This window comes from Narcine bancroftii, chromosome 1 (assembly GCF_036971445.1).
Source record: "Narcine bancroftii isolate sNarBan1 chromosome 1, sNarBan1.hap1, whole genome shotgun sequence".
NCBI lineage: Eukaryota > Metazoa > Chordata > Chondrichthyes > Torpediniformes > Narcinidae > Narcine > Narcine bancroftii.
The window spans coordinates 263,355,112-263,374,268 of record NC_091469.1 but is presented as its reverse complement, the minus strand read 5'-3'; the positions used below and the strand labels follow the sequence as shown (position 1 = coordinate 263,374,268).

Genomic DNA, 19,157 nt, shown 5'->3' with positions numbered 1-19,157 from the left:
ACCATCTAATGGTAGACATGCATGCAATAGGTAAATGGATTATATTTAAGATAAATATGTTCTTTCAAATAGCCAGAAGAAGTATGAAGAGCTATAAAATTATAGGGGTTGAGTTTTTTAAAAAAATGCAGGTAATGGAAATCTGAAATAAGAGCAAAAAAAAACTAGAAGAACATTCAGCAGGTCAGAGGGCATCTGTTGAAAGAGAAATAGAGTTGATGTTTCAAGTTGAAAACCTGTTGTCTGACGTCTTGTTACAGAATTTGAAGGATTCATCTGGCCCATCAAGTCCAAGATGTCAATGAATAGAGAAATCCTCTCATTTCTACATGCCTACATCTTGCCAATGGTCCTGCAAATCATAATTACCCTGTTAGAATGGAAAAGCTTCACCTCACATACCTTTTGTATATTTTGTCCAAAAATTTGAATCTGTGTCCCACGGACCTTGAATTATCAACACCTTGCCTCTATTTACCCATTCTTGACCATCTCCCACATACATTTTCCCTTTGCTCTAAAACAGTGGTTCCCAACCTTTTTCCTTCCACTCACATACCACTTTAAGTATTCCCTCTTCCATAGGTGGTCTGTGATTAGTAAGGGATGGTTTAAGGTGGTGCGTGGGTGGAAAGAAAAAGTTTGAAAACCACTGTTTTCCTCATACCTCATTGACTCGTTAAGTGCAGGGTTTCCTAACTCCAAAGGAAGTGGGCCAATGACAATTTTTCTCAAGCAAAATGTTTCAGTAACCATTGGGTCTAGAGCAGTGATTCTCAATCTTCCCTTCCCACTCACATACCACCTTAAGCCATCCCTCACTAATCAAACAGCACTGATGGCCTAGAGAATCAGTGCCCTAAAAGAGTGAATCTGTCTTCTCCCTCTAATCTTGCACTGAAATTTTTCATGCCAGCAAATATCATAATCAATGCTTTCTCCACTCCCTTTACGTTCTTCCTCAATTGTAATGATCATTTATGCATGCTAACTAGTTTTCTGGGTTCAATATGCCCTTTCACTTTCAGGATGTACAGTCAACCAAATCTGTTTGTCCCTGCATACCTTATGGAACTGTTCAATTTAGCTGTCCTCTCTCCTTAGCTTTTCCTCCAATGTGTATCTCTTTACGTGTCTTTGTATTAATTTTTCACCTGCCACTTGTTATGCCCTTTCAACCAGCCTATCCATGTCTTCTTGTAGATTTGCTAGGCATTTCTTTTGTAGTGCAAGGACACATTTGTCCATCGAATACCTTTTATCTGAGCCTCAATTAGAATTGAATCCATTGTTCAGCAGGGAGCTCTGTTGTGTTGAATGTAGACTGCGTTTTGAATTCGATCTTTAATTTGGTTGCTTACAGGAGAAGGAACCTCGGTTAGCTCGTGTTCCACCCACTCCAACAAGGAAACTCTTCACTATTGGAGATGCCAATGAGGACAAATCTCGGTAGGAAAACAAGCTGCAGGAGCTTGGACAAATTTTTTTTTGTTGTTTGCTTTCTGAAATGATGATCAGCAAAATGCTGCCACCAAATGTTAATACCCTATGTGATCTTATAATCGCTGACACCACAATATCAATGAGGCCATAGAATCTGAATTAAAGACTGGTGTGATTTAAGCCTGCGTTCAAACATTACCAAAATGCACTTTGGCAATGCAGGATACTCTAAGAAAGAATTAATACAGGAATCCACTAGGACTGTCAATTGTCTAGCAGTTGTCAAAGGCTAAGGATGTGCAATATGTCTCCCAACTACTATTTGACAACATCAGATATTATTGTTGTCAGTTGTGTGTAGTAGTTGTTTGTAGTTTAGAAAGATATTTCACAATTTTGGAGACTCTAAAAGAGCTTGATCTGTGGCTTCAAAAGGATTACAACATTAAAGGTTTGAACTTTGCATATGGGGACTGGAATTGACAGGTTGAAGCTGTCCACTTCCAACAATTTGTAGATTGGAAGTGCGATTATTGATCTAAATTTTTAATCCAAAGTAAAACAAGATCTTAAACACCAGACTGTACTCAGTTGGATTCCAGGCTGAGTTAGCTAGTCTCATTGATTTTAAATCTGGCAGGATAAGGAAATTAAAGACGTTCGGAAAATTCTCACTCATTCCATCTGGAAAACTTTCAACTATTGCAGTTGTTTTTATAGTTTTACAAAGTACCTGTTTAGTTGCAGCATGAACAAATTTCAGTGCATGTGTGCATTGTTCAATGTTTATGTGCACATCAGGTACAATCAGGCTTGGACCTGATGACTGCGAAGGCATATTGAAAAACCTGGCAACATTTACTGCAGAAGGTTGGTTTGAGGGAATTACAGGGAAACTGATAGGCCCAAAGTTTATCACAGGATGAGTTAGTGAGAATTGGTGGAACTTACAATTTGGCATGTCAGGGAGTGGTAGGCTGCCTGGTACAGGGGCAGATATCTTCCTTCTAATTGATTCAGTGTCTGAAAATACTTCCTGAATCCCAAAATGATTTTTCGGTATCCCATAAATGTTTATTTCGTTCAAACTTGTTTCTGAAGCACCTTACTGTGGCTAGGGACAATCAGTTCCACATCCTCTCTCACTCTGTGTAAATGAAGGATCCTCAGCAAACTCTGAGTTTTGTATTTCTGATGCCAAATTTATGCTCGTGTCCAAATAATTGACAAATTTGAAATCACTTTTATTAACAACTTGATATTATTTGCTCTGAGCAACTTCATTTTGAATTGGAACATTCTTTTTAAATTTATTCAATTTAATTTTTTTTAATTTAAGCTTACAGCACGATTACAGGCCCTTCCCGCCCACAAGTCTGTGCCACCCAATTGACCTACAACCGCAGTGTGCTTTGATATTGGCTGAAAGTATCGTAAAACCGTTTTTCAGATCTTTCTCTGGGGCTGCCTGCTTCCTTTATGTGATCCTTGCTTCTTCTTGCAGTGATTCTGCAGCTTCGTTGTCTCGCACTGCTTCCTACACCAGGCAGCGAGAGGATGATTCTGCAAATCCATTGGGCAGCATGGCCCGCAGCTCTTCCTACACACGTAGACAGATGGAGCTGGAGACCAACAGAAGGGATAAAGACCTCAATGACACTCTGCTGAGTAACACTGGCATCTCCACGGCAACAGGTCCTAGTTATCCAAAGAGGTTTGTAGCCAGTTTGTATTGAAATTGTCGGCACTTATGAATGCCGTAAAGAAAGACCTGTGTTTCCACGGGTATTCTTAAAAAGGATTGAGTTTTGGGGCTGTTGCAGTTTCTTTTCAAATGTTTAATCTGTCCATCTTCAATGTTTACTGTGAGGTTTTGTCCTGTTCATTGTGCCTCTGGATGCAAATCATTCTGTTCACTCATTCAGTTCCTTTGGTGAATTATCAGCAGGTGATTTTGGATTGTTGTGGACAGAAATAACTTGAGGGTTATTGGGCATTCAAGCCCCATTCTTGAACTTGAGGGGTATGAGGTAGGTTGACAGAAGAGTGTGTAGAAATGTTGCAGTGTCGGATGTTCTGCTCTTCAGCTGTAATTTTAACCCTTTGGACTCCATAATCCCTGCTTTCAGGGACTATCAGAATTTATTGTCATAAAATTCAGGGCTTTGTGGCAGCATCATAATGTAAACATTCATATTATAACCATCTTACACCATTACTATATATAAAAAAAATAATAGAGCACAAAAAGTAAGGCAGTGTCTGTGGTTCACTGATCATTCAGGAATCTGATGGCAGCGGGGAAGAAACTGTCCTTGTGCCTTTGAGTTTTCATCTTTAGGCTCCTGTACCTTTCCCCCGATGGCAGCAGAATGAAGAGGGCGTGGCCTGAGTGGTGGGGGGTCTTTGAGGAAAGAGGCTGCTTTTTTAAGGCACTGCCTCATGTAGATGTCCTTGATGGAGTGAAGTCTGGTGCCTGTGATGTTTCAGTTAACAACCCTCTGGAGTTTATTCTTGTCCTGAGAGTTTGTGCCTCCATACCAGGCAGTGATGCAACCAGCCGGAATGCTCTCCACGATACACCTGTAGAAGTTTACACGAATCCTCAGTGACAGACTGAATTTCCTCAGTCACCTCACAAAGTATCGCCGCTGGCGAGCCTTCTTTGTGATTGCATCAACAGGGAGACTCTGGGAGAGATCCTCGGAGATGTTGACGCCCAAGAATTTGAAGTTCTTGATCCTCTCTTCGACTGAGCCCTCGATGAGGACTGAGTCGTTCCCTGACTTCCTGCTGAAGTCCACAATCCTGTCCTTGGTTTTGCTGACATTGAGTGCAAGGTTGTTGTCGTTACTCCATTCAACAAGCTGATCTATTCCCCCTCCTGCACGCTTCCTCATGGCTGTTTGTGATTCTACCAACAACTGTGGTGTCATTGGCAAAATTGTAGATGGCATTGAAATTGTACCTGGCCACACAGACATAGGTGTATAATGAGTAGAGCAGTGGGCTAAGCACACATCCTTGTGTGTGATGATCAGCGAGGAGGAGACGTTGTTTCCAATTTGTACTGATGTCTTCTGATGAGAAAGTCAAGGATCCAGTTGCAGAGAAGGGTACAGAGGCTTTAAGTTTGTAGCTTCTTGACCAGCAATGAGGGAATAATGGTATTGAAGGCCAAGCTGTTGTCAATGAAGAGCAGCCGCATGTATGAATTTCTGTTTTCGAGGTGATCCAGATCTGAGAGGAGAGGCAGTGATATTGCATCTGCCATGGAGCGATTGTGACGATAGGAGAATTGCATTGGGTCCAGATCTTTGTTAAGAAATGTGTTAATTCTGGCCATGACCAGCCTCTCAAAGCATTTCATCACTGTAGAAGTTAGTGCTACTTGGCGCTAGTTGTTGAGGCAGCTCACATTACTCTTCTTGGACACTGGGATAATTGATACCCTTTTGAAGCAGGTGGGAACCTCTGACTACAACAATGAAGGTTGAAAATGTCTGTGAACTCTCCAGCTTGTTGGTTGGTGCGGATTTTCAGAACCCTGCTAGGTATGCTGTCACGGCCTGACACCTTGCGAGGATTCACCCTCTTGAATGATGTTCTGATGTCGCCCTCAGGGACGGATATCACCAGGTGCCCAGCCTGTTCAGGGATTCTAGTAGGCATTGTTTGGTTCTTCTTCTCAAAGCAGGCAAAGAAGGTGTTCAGTTCATTAGTTAATGAAGCATCACAGCCGTCTATAGTGCTCACCCTCACTTTGTAGGCTGTAATGGCCTGCACTACCTGCCATAGCTGGCCTCCGGAATTGCCACTTTGTTTCAGAGATGGCCTTCCGCAGGTTATACCTGGACGTCTTGTAAAGATCCTGATCCCAGTCCTTATACGTCCTTTGCTCATCCTCAGCAGGTTGCAAATTCTCTGATTCATCCAGGGCTTCTGGTTGGGGAACACCCAGAACGTGCGTGTGGGCACACACTCATCCACGCAGGTCTTGTTTTTTTTTTTTTGTTTTTTTTTGTTCTTTTTTTTGGTGAACCACTCCCAGAGGCGATGTGTGGAGTGAACGGAGCAAGCCCCTATTCCACGCAGGTCTTGTTGAGGTCAGTGACACCTGTTGCACATTCTTTCAAGTCTAAGGATGAGTTCTTGAATATGTTCCAGTCCACCGATTCAAAGCAGTTCTGCAGATGCTCCTCCACCTCCCTCGACCATACTTCTGCTATCTTCACCACTGGTTCTGTGGTCCTCAGTCTCTGCTTGTACGCTGGGAGTAGAAGTACAGCCAGAGGATCAGACTTGTTGAAGTATGGTCGCGGAATGGCTCGGTATGCATTCTTCATGGTGGTGTAGCAACAAGTGCATACATTCCATGTCCAGACTTTCAAAGACCACCAACCAGCGCATATACTCCGTGTCCCCACTTTCTGAGACTAATTTTATGCCTAACTATTAAGTGATTCATACTGGGATTCATACTATAGTTTACTCAAGGACCAAGTTCAGAGTATATATTATGAAAGGTTAAAAATGGCTGGAGTCCATATGCAAGTTCTTTGAATGTGATGACCACAATATTAAACTATAGAGGAATGTGTATGTGACTGAGGTCAGTACAATGAACATGATCATGCTGTGTTTTGTTTCAGAAGCTGGGTGTTGACACTGGGTTTGTTGCTAAGTGCAAGCGAGCACAGAGTGAAATTGTAACGAAGGTTGAAAATGTAAATGGCTGCTCCACAAAACAGCATCATAAAAATACAATGGAGTCTGGTGTGTCAGAGCAAGATTAGTGATGGCTGGTGTTCAAGTAAAGTGGCAATTAGGGAGATTGACTGCGGAAAGCGGGCTCACCTTGTCGACAACCTAATTTAAAGGTTGTAATTTTTAAACAAGTCGTCAAAAGCTGCCTTGTTTCCCAAGGAATGTGATCTCTGGAATACCCTTGGTCACATTGTAGTGATATTCCTGGAGAATGTATCCAAGCCCTGTGACTCTGGCATATGAGACCAGCAAGAGGGATTTTTACTGTTATGGAACAGGTTATTTTTAATCTGGGCCTGTATAAACAATTTTATTCTACATCAGGCTAGTCCTGTATTTGGCAATTTATGTACATTTGAGAACTTCAAAGGATGTTGTGTTTAGACAGCTGTTAATGTGAACTTTCCACATTATCTTCTTTGTAATATTCCCCGATCCTCCTGGTCTCTTGGCATGTAGTACACTTCCAGCTCTGCTGTGGTGCTTGTAAAACATCCTTATCTTTGTCGCAGACAAGTAGAGAGAACGATGTTTTGTTACATTGCTTGTTGCTATCACTGCTTCAGTAAGAAACTAAAAGGAAAAATCAGTGAGTATTCCATCGCGCAATAAAGCTAAATAAATATTCAAATAGTTAATACCCTTTGTTTCGTGCTCATGCAGTTGAATCTGATCAAGGGAAAGGAAAAATATATAGATAAATAATTTGTTGTAAACCTGAATCCATTTACAGTATTTTCATATCTCACCTGTATGGTATCACTGTCTTCATATAGAATTGATCTGCAGTAACATCAAGAGACTGAGAACAAGTATTGCAAATAACAGGTAGAATCCTCTTTGGGAAAACTGGATTTGGAATAGTCTCTGCTGAAGTATCAGATGGGTTCTGTATCACCGAAGTATCACTGTGCTCTGGCCTTATTTCGCAAGCATATGAAGTGGCTGCCGAAGTAAGTGTCTGGGCCCTGCGTGCCTGATCCACCATTTAACAGGATCATGGTATATATGGCTGTAACCTTGGCTCTGCATTTCCATCTATTCCTGCTAATGTTTCATCCCCTTTCTTATCAAGGACCTATCTTTCTCTGCCGTAAAAATATTCGGTAGCCTCGTTTGCGATGCCCTTTGGGAATAAATGTGATCTAATGATAAATGGGCATCTCTTATTTTCAAAGTTCTAAATTTTCTAATAGGAAACCTGCTTACGTTTGAAACAAACAAAATTTTACCTCATGGATGCTGCAAGACCTGTTTTTATTTGAAGTATCATCTGGCAAGGTGTATATAGGACACATAACCAATGAAAGATCTAATCGGTGCTGGGTTTTTTTTTCTGTTTATATTGTATCAAATCATATTTATGTAATGAGATCCCAGCTCCCTTTCCTCATCCCCAGTGTTGGATGCCCACCACTCTGCCCTGTCTCAGCGCTGTTTAAATGTGGAACTCCATTTTGCGTCTCAAAGCATAGGAATGCATCAGGAACTCGGTCACTCATCAAGGACATCTACATGAGGCGGTGCCTTAAAAAAGCAGCCTCTTTCCTCAAAGACCCCCAACACTCAGGCCATGCCCTCTTCATTTTATTGTAGGCTCCTATCACAAACATTCATTACTAAACAACATATTAAAGTGAATATTCCATCAGAGAATGAAGCCAAGCAGCGGTGGCATTCCAAGACTAGAAAGTGTCTTTGAGGGAGGGTGTAGGTGGTCTCATTCCAGTACAGCTGTTGCTTTTGACCTCCCCTTGAGTTAGCCGATAACTTTGATAAGGGCACCCTCCACTCTGGTGACGGAGGCAGCATTTGTGTACAGGGTGACAATTAACCAGATTGCACCTGATCTTCTCTTGTGATCAACTTTTACCTGAGCAGTTTTCCACCTGTTGGGCAGGACCAGAATAGCCCGGGAAGAGGCATAGGTGGATCTGGATCATATATCTTCAGCATGTAATCAGGTTCTCTGCATTTTGCAGTAGATGATGCTTTTGGTTTCTCATTTTATCAGGTGGAATGAATTGGAGATTTGACATGGGAACATCAGGAGGGAAACAAGGTAGATTATCAACTCAGCCTTTGGGCCCGAGGTCTTTGCAAATGATCATCCTGATCTTAGGCATTGGAATGCTGCACCTGCTTTTGTGAGAATGGGAAGGTTCTTGGCACTATCTAATTGTCCATGACTGGCTGCATTGGAATTGTAGAGGTTTGATCCGAACCATGTGTAACAGAATTTGCATTTTGGTTTTCCTAGAAGGTGTGATTTTGTAACTCTTGTGCTTCAACTTTGTCAGTTTTAACATGGTGATAATGGAGTGAGGTATGTGCCAGATCAAGGGATATGAAATTGAGGTGAAGTACAAATCTGCTGCTTTCAAATGGTTCACAGCAGTGCCTCGGTTGTGGGATTGCGAGCCCTCTGATCAGTTCGGTGTCTGTGCCCTGGAGTATGTTGAGATGCCACACAACAGAATGGCAAGTCTCCTTGGTGTAAAGGGTAACGTTTTGCCTTGAAAACACAGAGATGCTGGATGAACTCAGCCAGTCTCGCACACCTAGAGATGTATTTCCAACATTTTGGGCCTCAAAGTGAGAGCAAAAAGCAGGCAAGGAGCCTTACATTAAAAGCCTGGTGAAAAGGGAAAAATGGGAGGGGGAGTAATACAGACTAACATACAAAAGGTGTTCATTGAATACGATAAGAGGACAGGCATAAAGGGTAAAACTTTTGTTTGGTGAGATTAAATAGGATTATCCCTTGTGTTAATTCACATATTATTTCCTGGAAACACAGACCTGCAGCAACGTCCTGAGAAATTGTCTTGTTTTAAGAAGTGTTGTTTCTACCAAGCAAGCCACACTTGAGATTGAATCCTTCCACCCTGGAATACCTTCTTGATGTTACTTCCAGGTGTTACTATTCATGAAGTAGTACTGAGTCATCTGGTGCTAATCAGCAAGAAGTTTCTATTTCCAGCTGTTAACCTGAAGCCATGAAATGATGGTGTTGAATCAGAGTTGAAGACTTTTCAAGGCCACACACTCCTGTCACGATGCCAGTGTGCCATCAACTGCTCTGTTCTGGCAGTGTGACAGGGATTGTGATGGAAGAATCTGGCACACTATCGTTGAGTCAGCCAGTTTGACTAGTCTGCCACACACAGTTCTCCCAGCTGGAAAACTTTGTATGGCCGACTGGGTTGAGTGTGTCTTGAATCTGGAAGATATTTGAGAATCTGATGGGGTTTACCAACAATCTAATCACTTCATGGTCACTCCTATCGATACTTATTTTTGTTCCAAATTTATTTTAATCAAAAACTATTTAAACTACCACCAGCCATGGTGAGATTTGAACTGTTTTTCTCTGGACCACTAGTCCTGACCTTTGGATGGCTAGTCACATATGTTACTCAATTCATAAATTCTGAAAAAAAATTATGTATGTTAAATTAATTGTGAACATAATGTCTTGTGTTTATGGTCAAAGAGGAAGCATTGTAGATTCATAGATGCATTGCACAGAAAAGGGCCCTTCAGCTCTCCAATCCCTTTTCCTTACATCAGGTCCCTGTACATTGTTTGTCTATTCAAGTGCCTGTCTAAATGCCTCTTAAACAATTATGGTGTCTGACTTCATCTCTGGCAGCAAGTTTCAGGTATTAGCCACTTCAAAACTGAATCTTCTCTCCCATGCCCTCTTGGATATTCCTACCGTGGGAAGAGAGATACTGACTCTCTACTTCCCTTACAATGTTCTATTCCTTTTTCAGTTCCTTCACTCCAAGGAAAACAAACTCAGTCACAGATTTCCAACAGAAAACACATGTTCCACCACTTTAACCAAGCCAACTTTGGATGCAATTCGCCAGCTCATATTGGATTCCATTTGACTAACTTTCTGGACCAGTCTACCTGTTGTAACTTAACATTCACACAGACAACATCTACCACCTTGTCAGTCTTCTTGGCTAATCCTCAAAAACTCAATTCAATTAGTGAAGCAGGATTTGCCCTTCATAAAGCTATGTTGACCACTCTAATGAGCTCTTACTTTTTCAAATGCACATGAATTGGATCCCTTTGCATTTTCTTCAATAATTTACCTTCCACTGGTTAAATGCTCATTTCTGCTGCCCTACTGATATAAAGGAACAAAATTAGTCATCTGACATCTCATTTGTGGCTAGCTAAGATCCAAGAATCTCTTTCGGGGTTCCAATTATCTCTTCTTGCTTCTCATAGCAACCTGGGATAGATCTCACCCTGCTCTGGAGTGTTCAAAGGTTCCTTTTATTGTGATATAACATTATCTACTTTTGTCTGTCTGTGGATTTGCCTCCAGTGCTCTGGGCAGCTGCACAGTCTCCATCGGCAACCTGAGCTCCAGATCCAAACCTCTGATACGATCAGGAAGCCTTCAACACCCAAGGGCCTTTAGGAATCCTTCTTGACTTCAGTGCCCTCTTGAGTCCTGGTTCCGATACTTGGTTACCGTGAGCAAGTCTCCAGCTTCCTGCAGCTTTTGTGAGCCTTTTGACTGTAAGTGTCTAACAGCCTGCAGCCTGTGTGGGTCCCTCAACCCCCGAGTCCCTTGCTAGTCTGCAAACGTGGTCGCTGTCCTGTAGTGTAGTCTCCTTTGCTTCTTCTCAATGAGGAGTGTTCTTCCTATTTCTGGTGTCTTGCACTGGTCCGCTGCTTCCCCTGGAGTCTGCAACCCTTCATGGTAATCTGGCCAGAACAGGCACTGCCATCTTAGGCACAGACCTCGTAGGTAACAGGATTTTAAAAAGAAACACAGTTGGTTCCTTAATAGGCCGTTTAAATCCTGTATGGAGCCGTCAGCATCAGGAACAGCCAGTAGGTTCCTGTGGAGCAGTGCTGTGTCTCCACTTCCCACTCTCCAGGTGTGCTGCAGTGCTGCCATTACAGCAGCTATGGCAGTGCGGCCAGATGTCAGATTTATTGTCAGTGTACAATCATGACATAACATACAACCTTGAGATTCTTTTTCCTGAGAATGCAAACAAAAACTACTCAAAATACACGTGAACAAATAAAGACGTAACCAAACTGACTATAGAATATAGAGGGAAAAAAAATCAAAAAAATGAAAAAGTAAGATTCCTTACATGAGCCCCTGATTGAGTTTGTTATTGAGGAGTCTGAAGGTGGAGGGTAGCATCTATTCCTGACCTGGTGGTGCATGTCTGTAGCACCTATACCTTTTTCTTAATGGTAGCAGTAAGAACGGAAAATATGCTAGGTGGTGAGGATCTTTGATGATTGCTGCTGCTCTCCGATGTCAACGTTTCCTGTAGATGTACTTGATGGTGGGGAGGGTTTTCCCTGTGATGTCCTTGGCTGTGTCCACTACCTTCTGCATGGTATTGGTGTCCCTGTACCAAACCATTATGCAGCCGGTCAGCATACTTTCCAGGGTTTCCGATGTCATATCAAATCTCTGCAAACTCCTGAGGAAGTATAGGCGCTGTCGTGCTTTCTTCATGTGACATTCATGTGTTGGGTAAAGGAAAGATCCTCCGAGATGGTGACTCACAAGAACTTAAATTTGTTCACCCTCTCCACCTCTGATCCCACTTTTTATGTCCATTAACATCTACTCCTTAATACTGACCTGCTACAGATTATCCACATACAGTGAAACCCTGATTATAAGGTCATCTTTAAGGTCCATAAAATTCATAATGAAAATAGTAGGGTTGCATTAAATCCGGGTTTCACTGTGTTTTCTTGTTTCCATTTCTCCTTTATTTGGAACATCCCTGTTATTCTGTATCCATTTTAAATCAAACTGGGAGCCTGACCACCCCGCTCCTGCTGACAGTCCAACATCCCTGCTCCTGCCAGCAGCCCATCAACCAAGTCCAATCATGTTATATCCGAATTTGTGTTAAATTGGGGGGGGGGGGGGTGTATGATTGGGGTTTCACTGTGTCTTTCCATGAACTCACTGTCTTCCATATCCTTCTCCTTGGTGAATACAGATGAGAAGTGTTTATTTAGGATCTTTAATCTCATTGTCTTTGCCTTTCACACTTATCAGAACATGCTGGTCCTGAACTCTGACTAACTCCCTTTTAAAAGACTCACCCTTGTCAGCCATCATTTTATCCACTAGCATCTGCTCCCAATCTACTTTGCCAGGTCCTCTTTTACGCTATTCAAATCGGCATGTATGCTGAGGGGGCCAATTAATCTCTCTGTACCACTGCCAGTTGTGCGATATCTTTCAAATCAGAGAAAAATAAATCTTGAAAAAAGAAAGAACTGCACATATTGGAAAAAATAAGAAGAAAATGCAGAAATGAAAATACACACGGGCTAAAAAGTGCATGAAAGCAGATTACATTTGTTCAAGCATTTGTCAAAATGTTTTCTACTACTTTTAAAATAAAAGTGGCATCTCTAGATTCTCTTTTTCATTTCTGCCCATGCTGCTTTTATCCTTTGACCTTTATTAGGTCCTGCATTATTTTTTATATTGCCTCCTTTAAACTGTCTTCAGTTTCCCTTGGCTGCTTCCTCAGAGGTCCCCATCTCAACAATTAGGCTTTGTCACAACATTGTTAACTTGTGTTCACACTCGTTGTCTTCTTGTGTCCTCTTGTGCCCATCCAGTGAAGTCATTGACCTTTTCAGTGATGACCACATGGCAGAGCCCATGAGTTGGGCTCACCCTGATCCCAAACATTACAAAGCCTATCCTGAAGTAATGGTCAGACCAAAAGGTCTATCTCTCCCTGCAATTGCAATGCTTGGGTATTATAGGATAGCCCCACTATATAATTTGTTGTCCATTCATCATATCCTTCCAAATGATCCTCCATTCCTACTTTGAGTTTTTTTTTTCCTCTATCCTGTATGAATAAATAACTCCTGACATCATTCCTATGCCAGTCCTTACTGGCTGACTCCCATATACTGTATGCTTCTTCTGAAGCTGTGATCTCCTTAGAAATTTAATTTTTTTTTTCTTATAATTTTTTTTATTTTTCACACCATAAATCACATTAGCCATGATATACACTATTTCTTTTTCATACATATACAGTGACTTTTTCTCCCCCCCCCTCCCTCCTCCCAAGCCACCCCCCCACCCCCCCCTCTCATCCATTTTAGGTATACAATCTAGGTTGCATTAAGCCAGTCAGACAATGTTGTCATTCAACAAAAATACACCAGAAATTCTACTGAGTCCATTCTTTTCTTTCCTTCTCCTTCCATCAACTTAGGTAATGTTTGTCCCCGGTAGGTTTTCGCTATTGTATTTAATGTAAGGCTCCCATACTTGTTCGAATATTTCAATATTATTTCTTAACCTATATGTTATTTTTTCTAATGGAATACATTTATTCATTTAAATTTAGTAGTTTCTTCCTTTTAATTTGGTTATGTATTCCATTAATATTTAAAGTCATATAGTTCAGCGTAGCCATTTTATATTTTGTTTATCTTCTCTTTCCGTTTTTCCATCATTACCTTTCCTCCTTTTCCATTTCTGTAGAAATTTAATATTTAATGTTAACTTTTTACAGGTAGATTTTATACCTAGCATTTGGTGGGACTGAAACTGCTGCTTCCTTAAACATTAAGTATGATTTTGCATGATCACTAATGCTAAATATTATAGAATAAAGGAACTGATGTCACTAGAATCCTATTGCACAACAATAAATTGGCAATACAATTGACCAGCAAGCAAATGAAATACTGCAAGTGGTGACAACAGATTAAGCTGCTGTGATCGTGCCTCAATGTTCTCAGAGGGCTCGCTCAGCGGTGTTGATTTGGCTCGAGTTCTCACTCTCGTTAATAGCGAAGTTATTACTGTAACTTTAAATCCTCCCCTTTTATTGTTTCTTTTACCCTAATCTCTGTGGCATTTGGACATTCTTGTGTTCCTAACTGTTGTGTTGGGAATAGTATCAGATTCGGTGAATTCACCGAGGGACGAGTCTGCTCATTCGAACTGCTCAATAACTATATAGACATTCACATTGGATCCAGGTTGGACTGATACTGGTGACCGCCTATTCTCTACACAGTACAAAACCTAAATATAATGGTGTAAGCAGGCACATTGGGCACAAGGGTCCTTGATACCAGTGGCTGTTTACCCTACCACTCTCTCCTGCACGTGTACACACTCACAGGGACTTTTAAACACATTCCCGATTCCGTGTACCAACAGGGTGCAGCTCACTGCAAGCACTGATGTATGGCAGTTCTACAGCTCAACGAAGTGTAGTGCACACCTTTCCCACGACTCCTCCAGCAATGACCACAGAAGTGACCTGGCTAGGACCAAGAGGCAGAAGAGGGCAAACTGTTGCACATGTTAGAATTTATATAGTTCTGAGCTGGTGATGATGCTGAATCATGCAAATGAGCCAACGGTAAGGTGTGAACTAATGGGTGGTCGGAGTCCAACCTTGATTGGCAGGTGATGCGACTTCCAATTAGGTTCCGGATAGGGTGGTCACGTGATCCTCTGCAATCTACATATAACACTAAGTGATTCTAAAGAGTTTGTAATAGTAAGACAATACCTGATCTGGTCACACAGCTTGAAGATTGGTTTGCTTGGTAGTATTGTGTTGAAAACGGAGCTGACTGCAATAAATAGTCATCTGACGTAGTTGTCCTTGTTGTCCAGGGGTTCCAGTGTTGAGTGTAGGGCCAGGGAGATGGCATTGCTGTTGACATATTTCAGTACAGGTACACGATCCTTTATCCAGACATCTAAAATCTGGAAAGCTCCAAAATCCGGCAAGTGGGGAGAGAGGCAGCAGCGCAAGTTGGGTGGGCGAGAGACCGGTAGAGTGAGTCGGGAGACCGAGAGACCGACAGCGCGAGATGAGCGGCTGGGAGACCAGCAACATGGGGCAGGCAGCCGGGAGACTGGCAGCGCGAGTCGGGCGGGCGAGGGGAGGTGGGGGGAGACAGCAGGGCAACTGGAAGGAGGTGGGGGTGGATACAGCAATACAATTTGGGTGGGCTTAAATCTGGCTTTCTGAAATCCCAAAAAATCTGAAATTCAGAACACACTGTCCCCCAAGGGTTCCGGATAAAGGATCGTGTACCTGTAATACGTGAACTGGAAGTGAACCAAGAATAGCTGATAGGTTGGATTTGATGTGAGCCATGCATTATTTCCTTCCCATCTGAGAACGTCCACTACGTTCTGCTGGATTAAAGATTACATGGATTATCCTATGCTTTTGTATCTTGGAAGACTGCTACCGTGTGTTGTCCACTTGTGAAAAAGGGTCATGGGTGAAGCAAAGAATAATGTTACCTTGCCAGAGTTTTGACAGATACATAATACGTAGCCAAACCTCTGAACAATTTTTTAAAATGTTATTTACAAGGTGCTCATTGAAATCTGATCGTTCAGTCCAAGACATAAGCTGAACTACTTTCACGTTTCATTTTAGATTCTGTCTACTTGAACAGCCCTTGATAATGGCAATAAACAAGATGGTATCGCTTCAGCCATGTTTCAGTATTCATGTTCAAAAGATTTTAAAATGTTGATAATTGAACTGATAATTTTTTTCCCCAGGAATGCATCTAATGGCTCTTTGAGTTCTCATTAAACTTGAACCAAAAAACTTACAACGGCTAAATATTTTCAAAGTTCATGTGAAATATTTTCTCCTGACGCAGGGTTTCTGCAGTTCTTAAATAGAAGCCAAAACCAAATGCCTCTTTGTTTGTAGAATCTCTCTTATTGCCTTCAATTTTTTTCACTTTATTCTCTTTTTCTTTCTTTGTTTTCATCTTCATCCTCCTCTCCCATTCTTTCTTTCTCTTATTTTCTTCCATTTTCCTTCCTTCTCACTCCATAAAGTGAGTCCTGAAAAAGACACTATTCTCGCAGAACATCACTTATATTCAAGTAATTTGCATTGTCCTCTCCTGTTATTCTGTGGTCTAGGACAGAATGTTCAAATGTAATACCGACATTTTGAGTTTTGAGAAAGTATTTACAGATCCAGGCTACCCATGTCTCCTGTGACCTGCTCTGGGTAAATTCAGAAAAATCTTTCATCATGTCTTCAAGAGGTTCCAGAGTATTGTACAATGCAGAAGTAACTTTTCAACATTTAGCCACTGTTGTTATGCAAGAGAATGTAGCAGCAAATGGGCCCAAGAGATCACAAGCAGTGAACAGAGAGATAAAACAAATGTTGCTTGAGGGAGGAATGTGGGCCAGCACAAAAGAATTTGAATGGTAGCATTATGTATTGCACACTTGCACAGCACTATTAAAATAGGTTGGTGTTCAAGCAATTCTCCCATTGTTCAGTGTCTTCCTGTCCTCTCAACTGTGCACTCCATTAATGACCGTATCTTTAGTTGGACTGTTATGTTCTACACAAAGATAAGCACTTCCACTTGATCTATTTGAATTATTTTTTTCTCATGCTAATAAAAATAAAACAGTGAAGTACAATAAACAAAGAGGCTGCATCCATGAAAGGTTCCAGCTCAAAACATTGACTCCCTATTGCATTCCATGGCTGCTAGCTGACCTGAGTTCCTCCAGCGCTTGTGTGCATTGCTCAAGTGAAGTGTAATAGCTGCCTACTGCTGACTGTTATGTGAATATTGCATCTTCAAGTCATTGTCATTTGTAATATTTGGTCAAAATATGAATAACTGAGGTTAGCAGTTAATAGTTGTGTATTGAGGTGAAATAAATTGTTCGTTTCCTGATGTGTTTATGGCCCATTCCCCAGTTGTGTTATGAAAAGGAAACTATTTCTGCCATTCTTTTGGAATGAGTGCCTCATTATGGTACATGATTCATACTTTAGAGTTCACCTGCTCCTTACATCTGAAGTTTCAATGCAATTATAGCAAAGTTTTAAGCTAGCAGATTAATATGGCCTCCTCCAGTAATCATTTCTCTGTACTGTATTGTCACTTTATTGCAATTACTCCTTATCCTGCATGCTGGTATTTGCTCTGTGTTAGCCTTGATACCTGTTGTAAATGTAAGTTCATGCAGTAGTTGCCTCTCTGTTTGCCCATCTTTGCATTTGAATGATGCACTTCCAAATATATTGTACCTATAAATTCATGTGCTTCAGCGTGCCAGTTTGTATGTCCTCGGATGTTTATTACCACATGCCATTCCAAGCAATGGTTTATAGACCTCTGCTTTATACTGTTGTCTTTCTATCTCCATTTATACATCCTGTAAGTTCATGTATTTACTGTGCTGTTCTCTTCCTGCATGTTTGCGCATTGTTCTGCTACTTCACTAGTCACTTACACCTGAAAATGGTAGGCCGCAGTTATAGTGCACAAGACTTCAGACTGCGTTCCAGAACAATGTCACCTTCAAGGGATAAAGTTACTAACTCTGACACTGCTTCTGCCAGCATCACCACTTTTAAAAGGTACTGATCACATTGTCTTGTCTCAACATTTTGTGCTTTGAGTTGCACTGTTATATTGTGAGCAGCACTGGCTGCTGGATTTCTGGTCCAAATCTCAAGGTGACTGCGGAATAAATATCAGGCAGTGAATTGCATTGTTGACATTCCATGTAAAGTCATGGTTCTGCAGTTCAAATCAATCATAAGTAATGCACGCTGAGAAGTTGCAATCAACCACATGCACAATTTTGAATACCTACCTTGGGTTAGAGCCTGGTGGTTCTATAATTATAATGCAGTATTGATTGAATCACTGCAGAAGTAGGAATGGCCTTGTGTTGTTCTGACAAAAAGCAATCTGCTAAAAGTTGCTTTTAACTTTAAAATTAACCTTTAACCTTGAGCTAGAGGAAATAAAATTCAGTGGGAATCACAGTAACAGTTGAATTATGTTCTGCAAAGAGAGAGGAGCATAGACAAAGGTGTATAGAAAGAATGTGAACAGTGTGTTAACATTCACAGATTTATATGGAGGATTGTACTTAGAATTTGAATTGGAACAAGGACTCAACCTGTGGTTTGCAAAGTAAAAAAAAATATTTTTTTTATTCAATTGAATTTTCATATGAAATCAAATTAATGGTTTATTGTCATGTGTACCAAGATAGTGGGAAAACTTTGAGTGCTATCAAGGCAAGTCAACCTATACTTAAGTAGAACAATGAGTTCAAAACAAAAGTACAATGTTACACAGAAAAGCTTCAGTTAAAACACTGCAAGAGCAAGATTATTTTATTAACACTAGGTCTGTTGAGTGGTGTGATTACAGTGGGAAAGAAATAGTCTTTCAATCTGTTAGTGCAGGTTTTCAAACTCGTATCTTCTCAATGGGATGAGAAGAGAGTATAACTGGGATTTTATGGATAGTTGACTGTTTAATTTGGCATGTTCTCAAATTGATCCTTTCTAATAAATCTCTTTTCTCCTTGTACTTTCCTTGCAGTGCACCTTTTGGAAAGCGGCAGGAGGCTCTTGCTGGTAGTTCTGCCCCCGGATCAGTCACTACATTGTCCAGCACAAGTTCTTCTTACCATCCTCCCAGTAGCCGGGGCTTGACACCAAGCAGTTCGACAATATCTTCAGGGGACAGTTACACAAATCGGTAAGACCACTCAGCAATGTGGAATTCATGGTTTTCATGACCAATGAAGGAGCTGCTCTGTGTCTGCTTTGCCACTTCCATGAATCTGATTATAGTTTGGCATCTTCAGAGTTAACATTGAAACTGTCATACCTATTTCTTGATCGCCATCTGTCCCATCTTTGAAATTTTCATGACACACTCCCTTCACCCTTTTCCTTCTCTCTTTAAATTTCCTCCTCTTCTGTCTTTTAGACTCAAGTTTGATGAAGTGTTTCCTAAATTTCATTGTTGCATTAATCACTTGTGTTTGTCATTTCTCCTAAGCAATTAGAAGACATTTATGAGAAGGATACCCAAATGAAATGGTGTTTTCTTCAAGGTTG

General features: G+C 41.2%; 1 protein-coding gene across 3 annotated transcripts in view; it reads left to right on the top strand.

Moving 5' to 3' along the window:
• Positions 1-19,157, top strand: part of LOC138742565 (protein phosphatase 1 regulatory subunit 12A-like) — a 194,292-nt gene that overhangs the window by 118,751 nt on the left and 56,384 nt on the right. For 2 of the 3 annotated variants that reach the window (XM_069897140.1, XM_069897150.1), the window contains exons 11-14: positions 1,364-1,449; positions 2,948-3,157; positions 17,517-17,651; positions 18,634-18,792. In XM_069897140.1, the coding sequence (XP_069753241.1) occupies positions 1,364-1,449; positions 2,948-3,157; positions 17,517-17,651; positions 18,634-18,792 (590 nt within the window). The remainder of the gene's footprint in view (positions 1-1,363; positions 1,450-2,947; positions 3,158-17,516; positions 17,652-18,633; positions 18,793-19,157) is intronic. The other variant, XM_069897158.1, reaches the window with a different exon arrangement.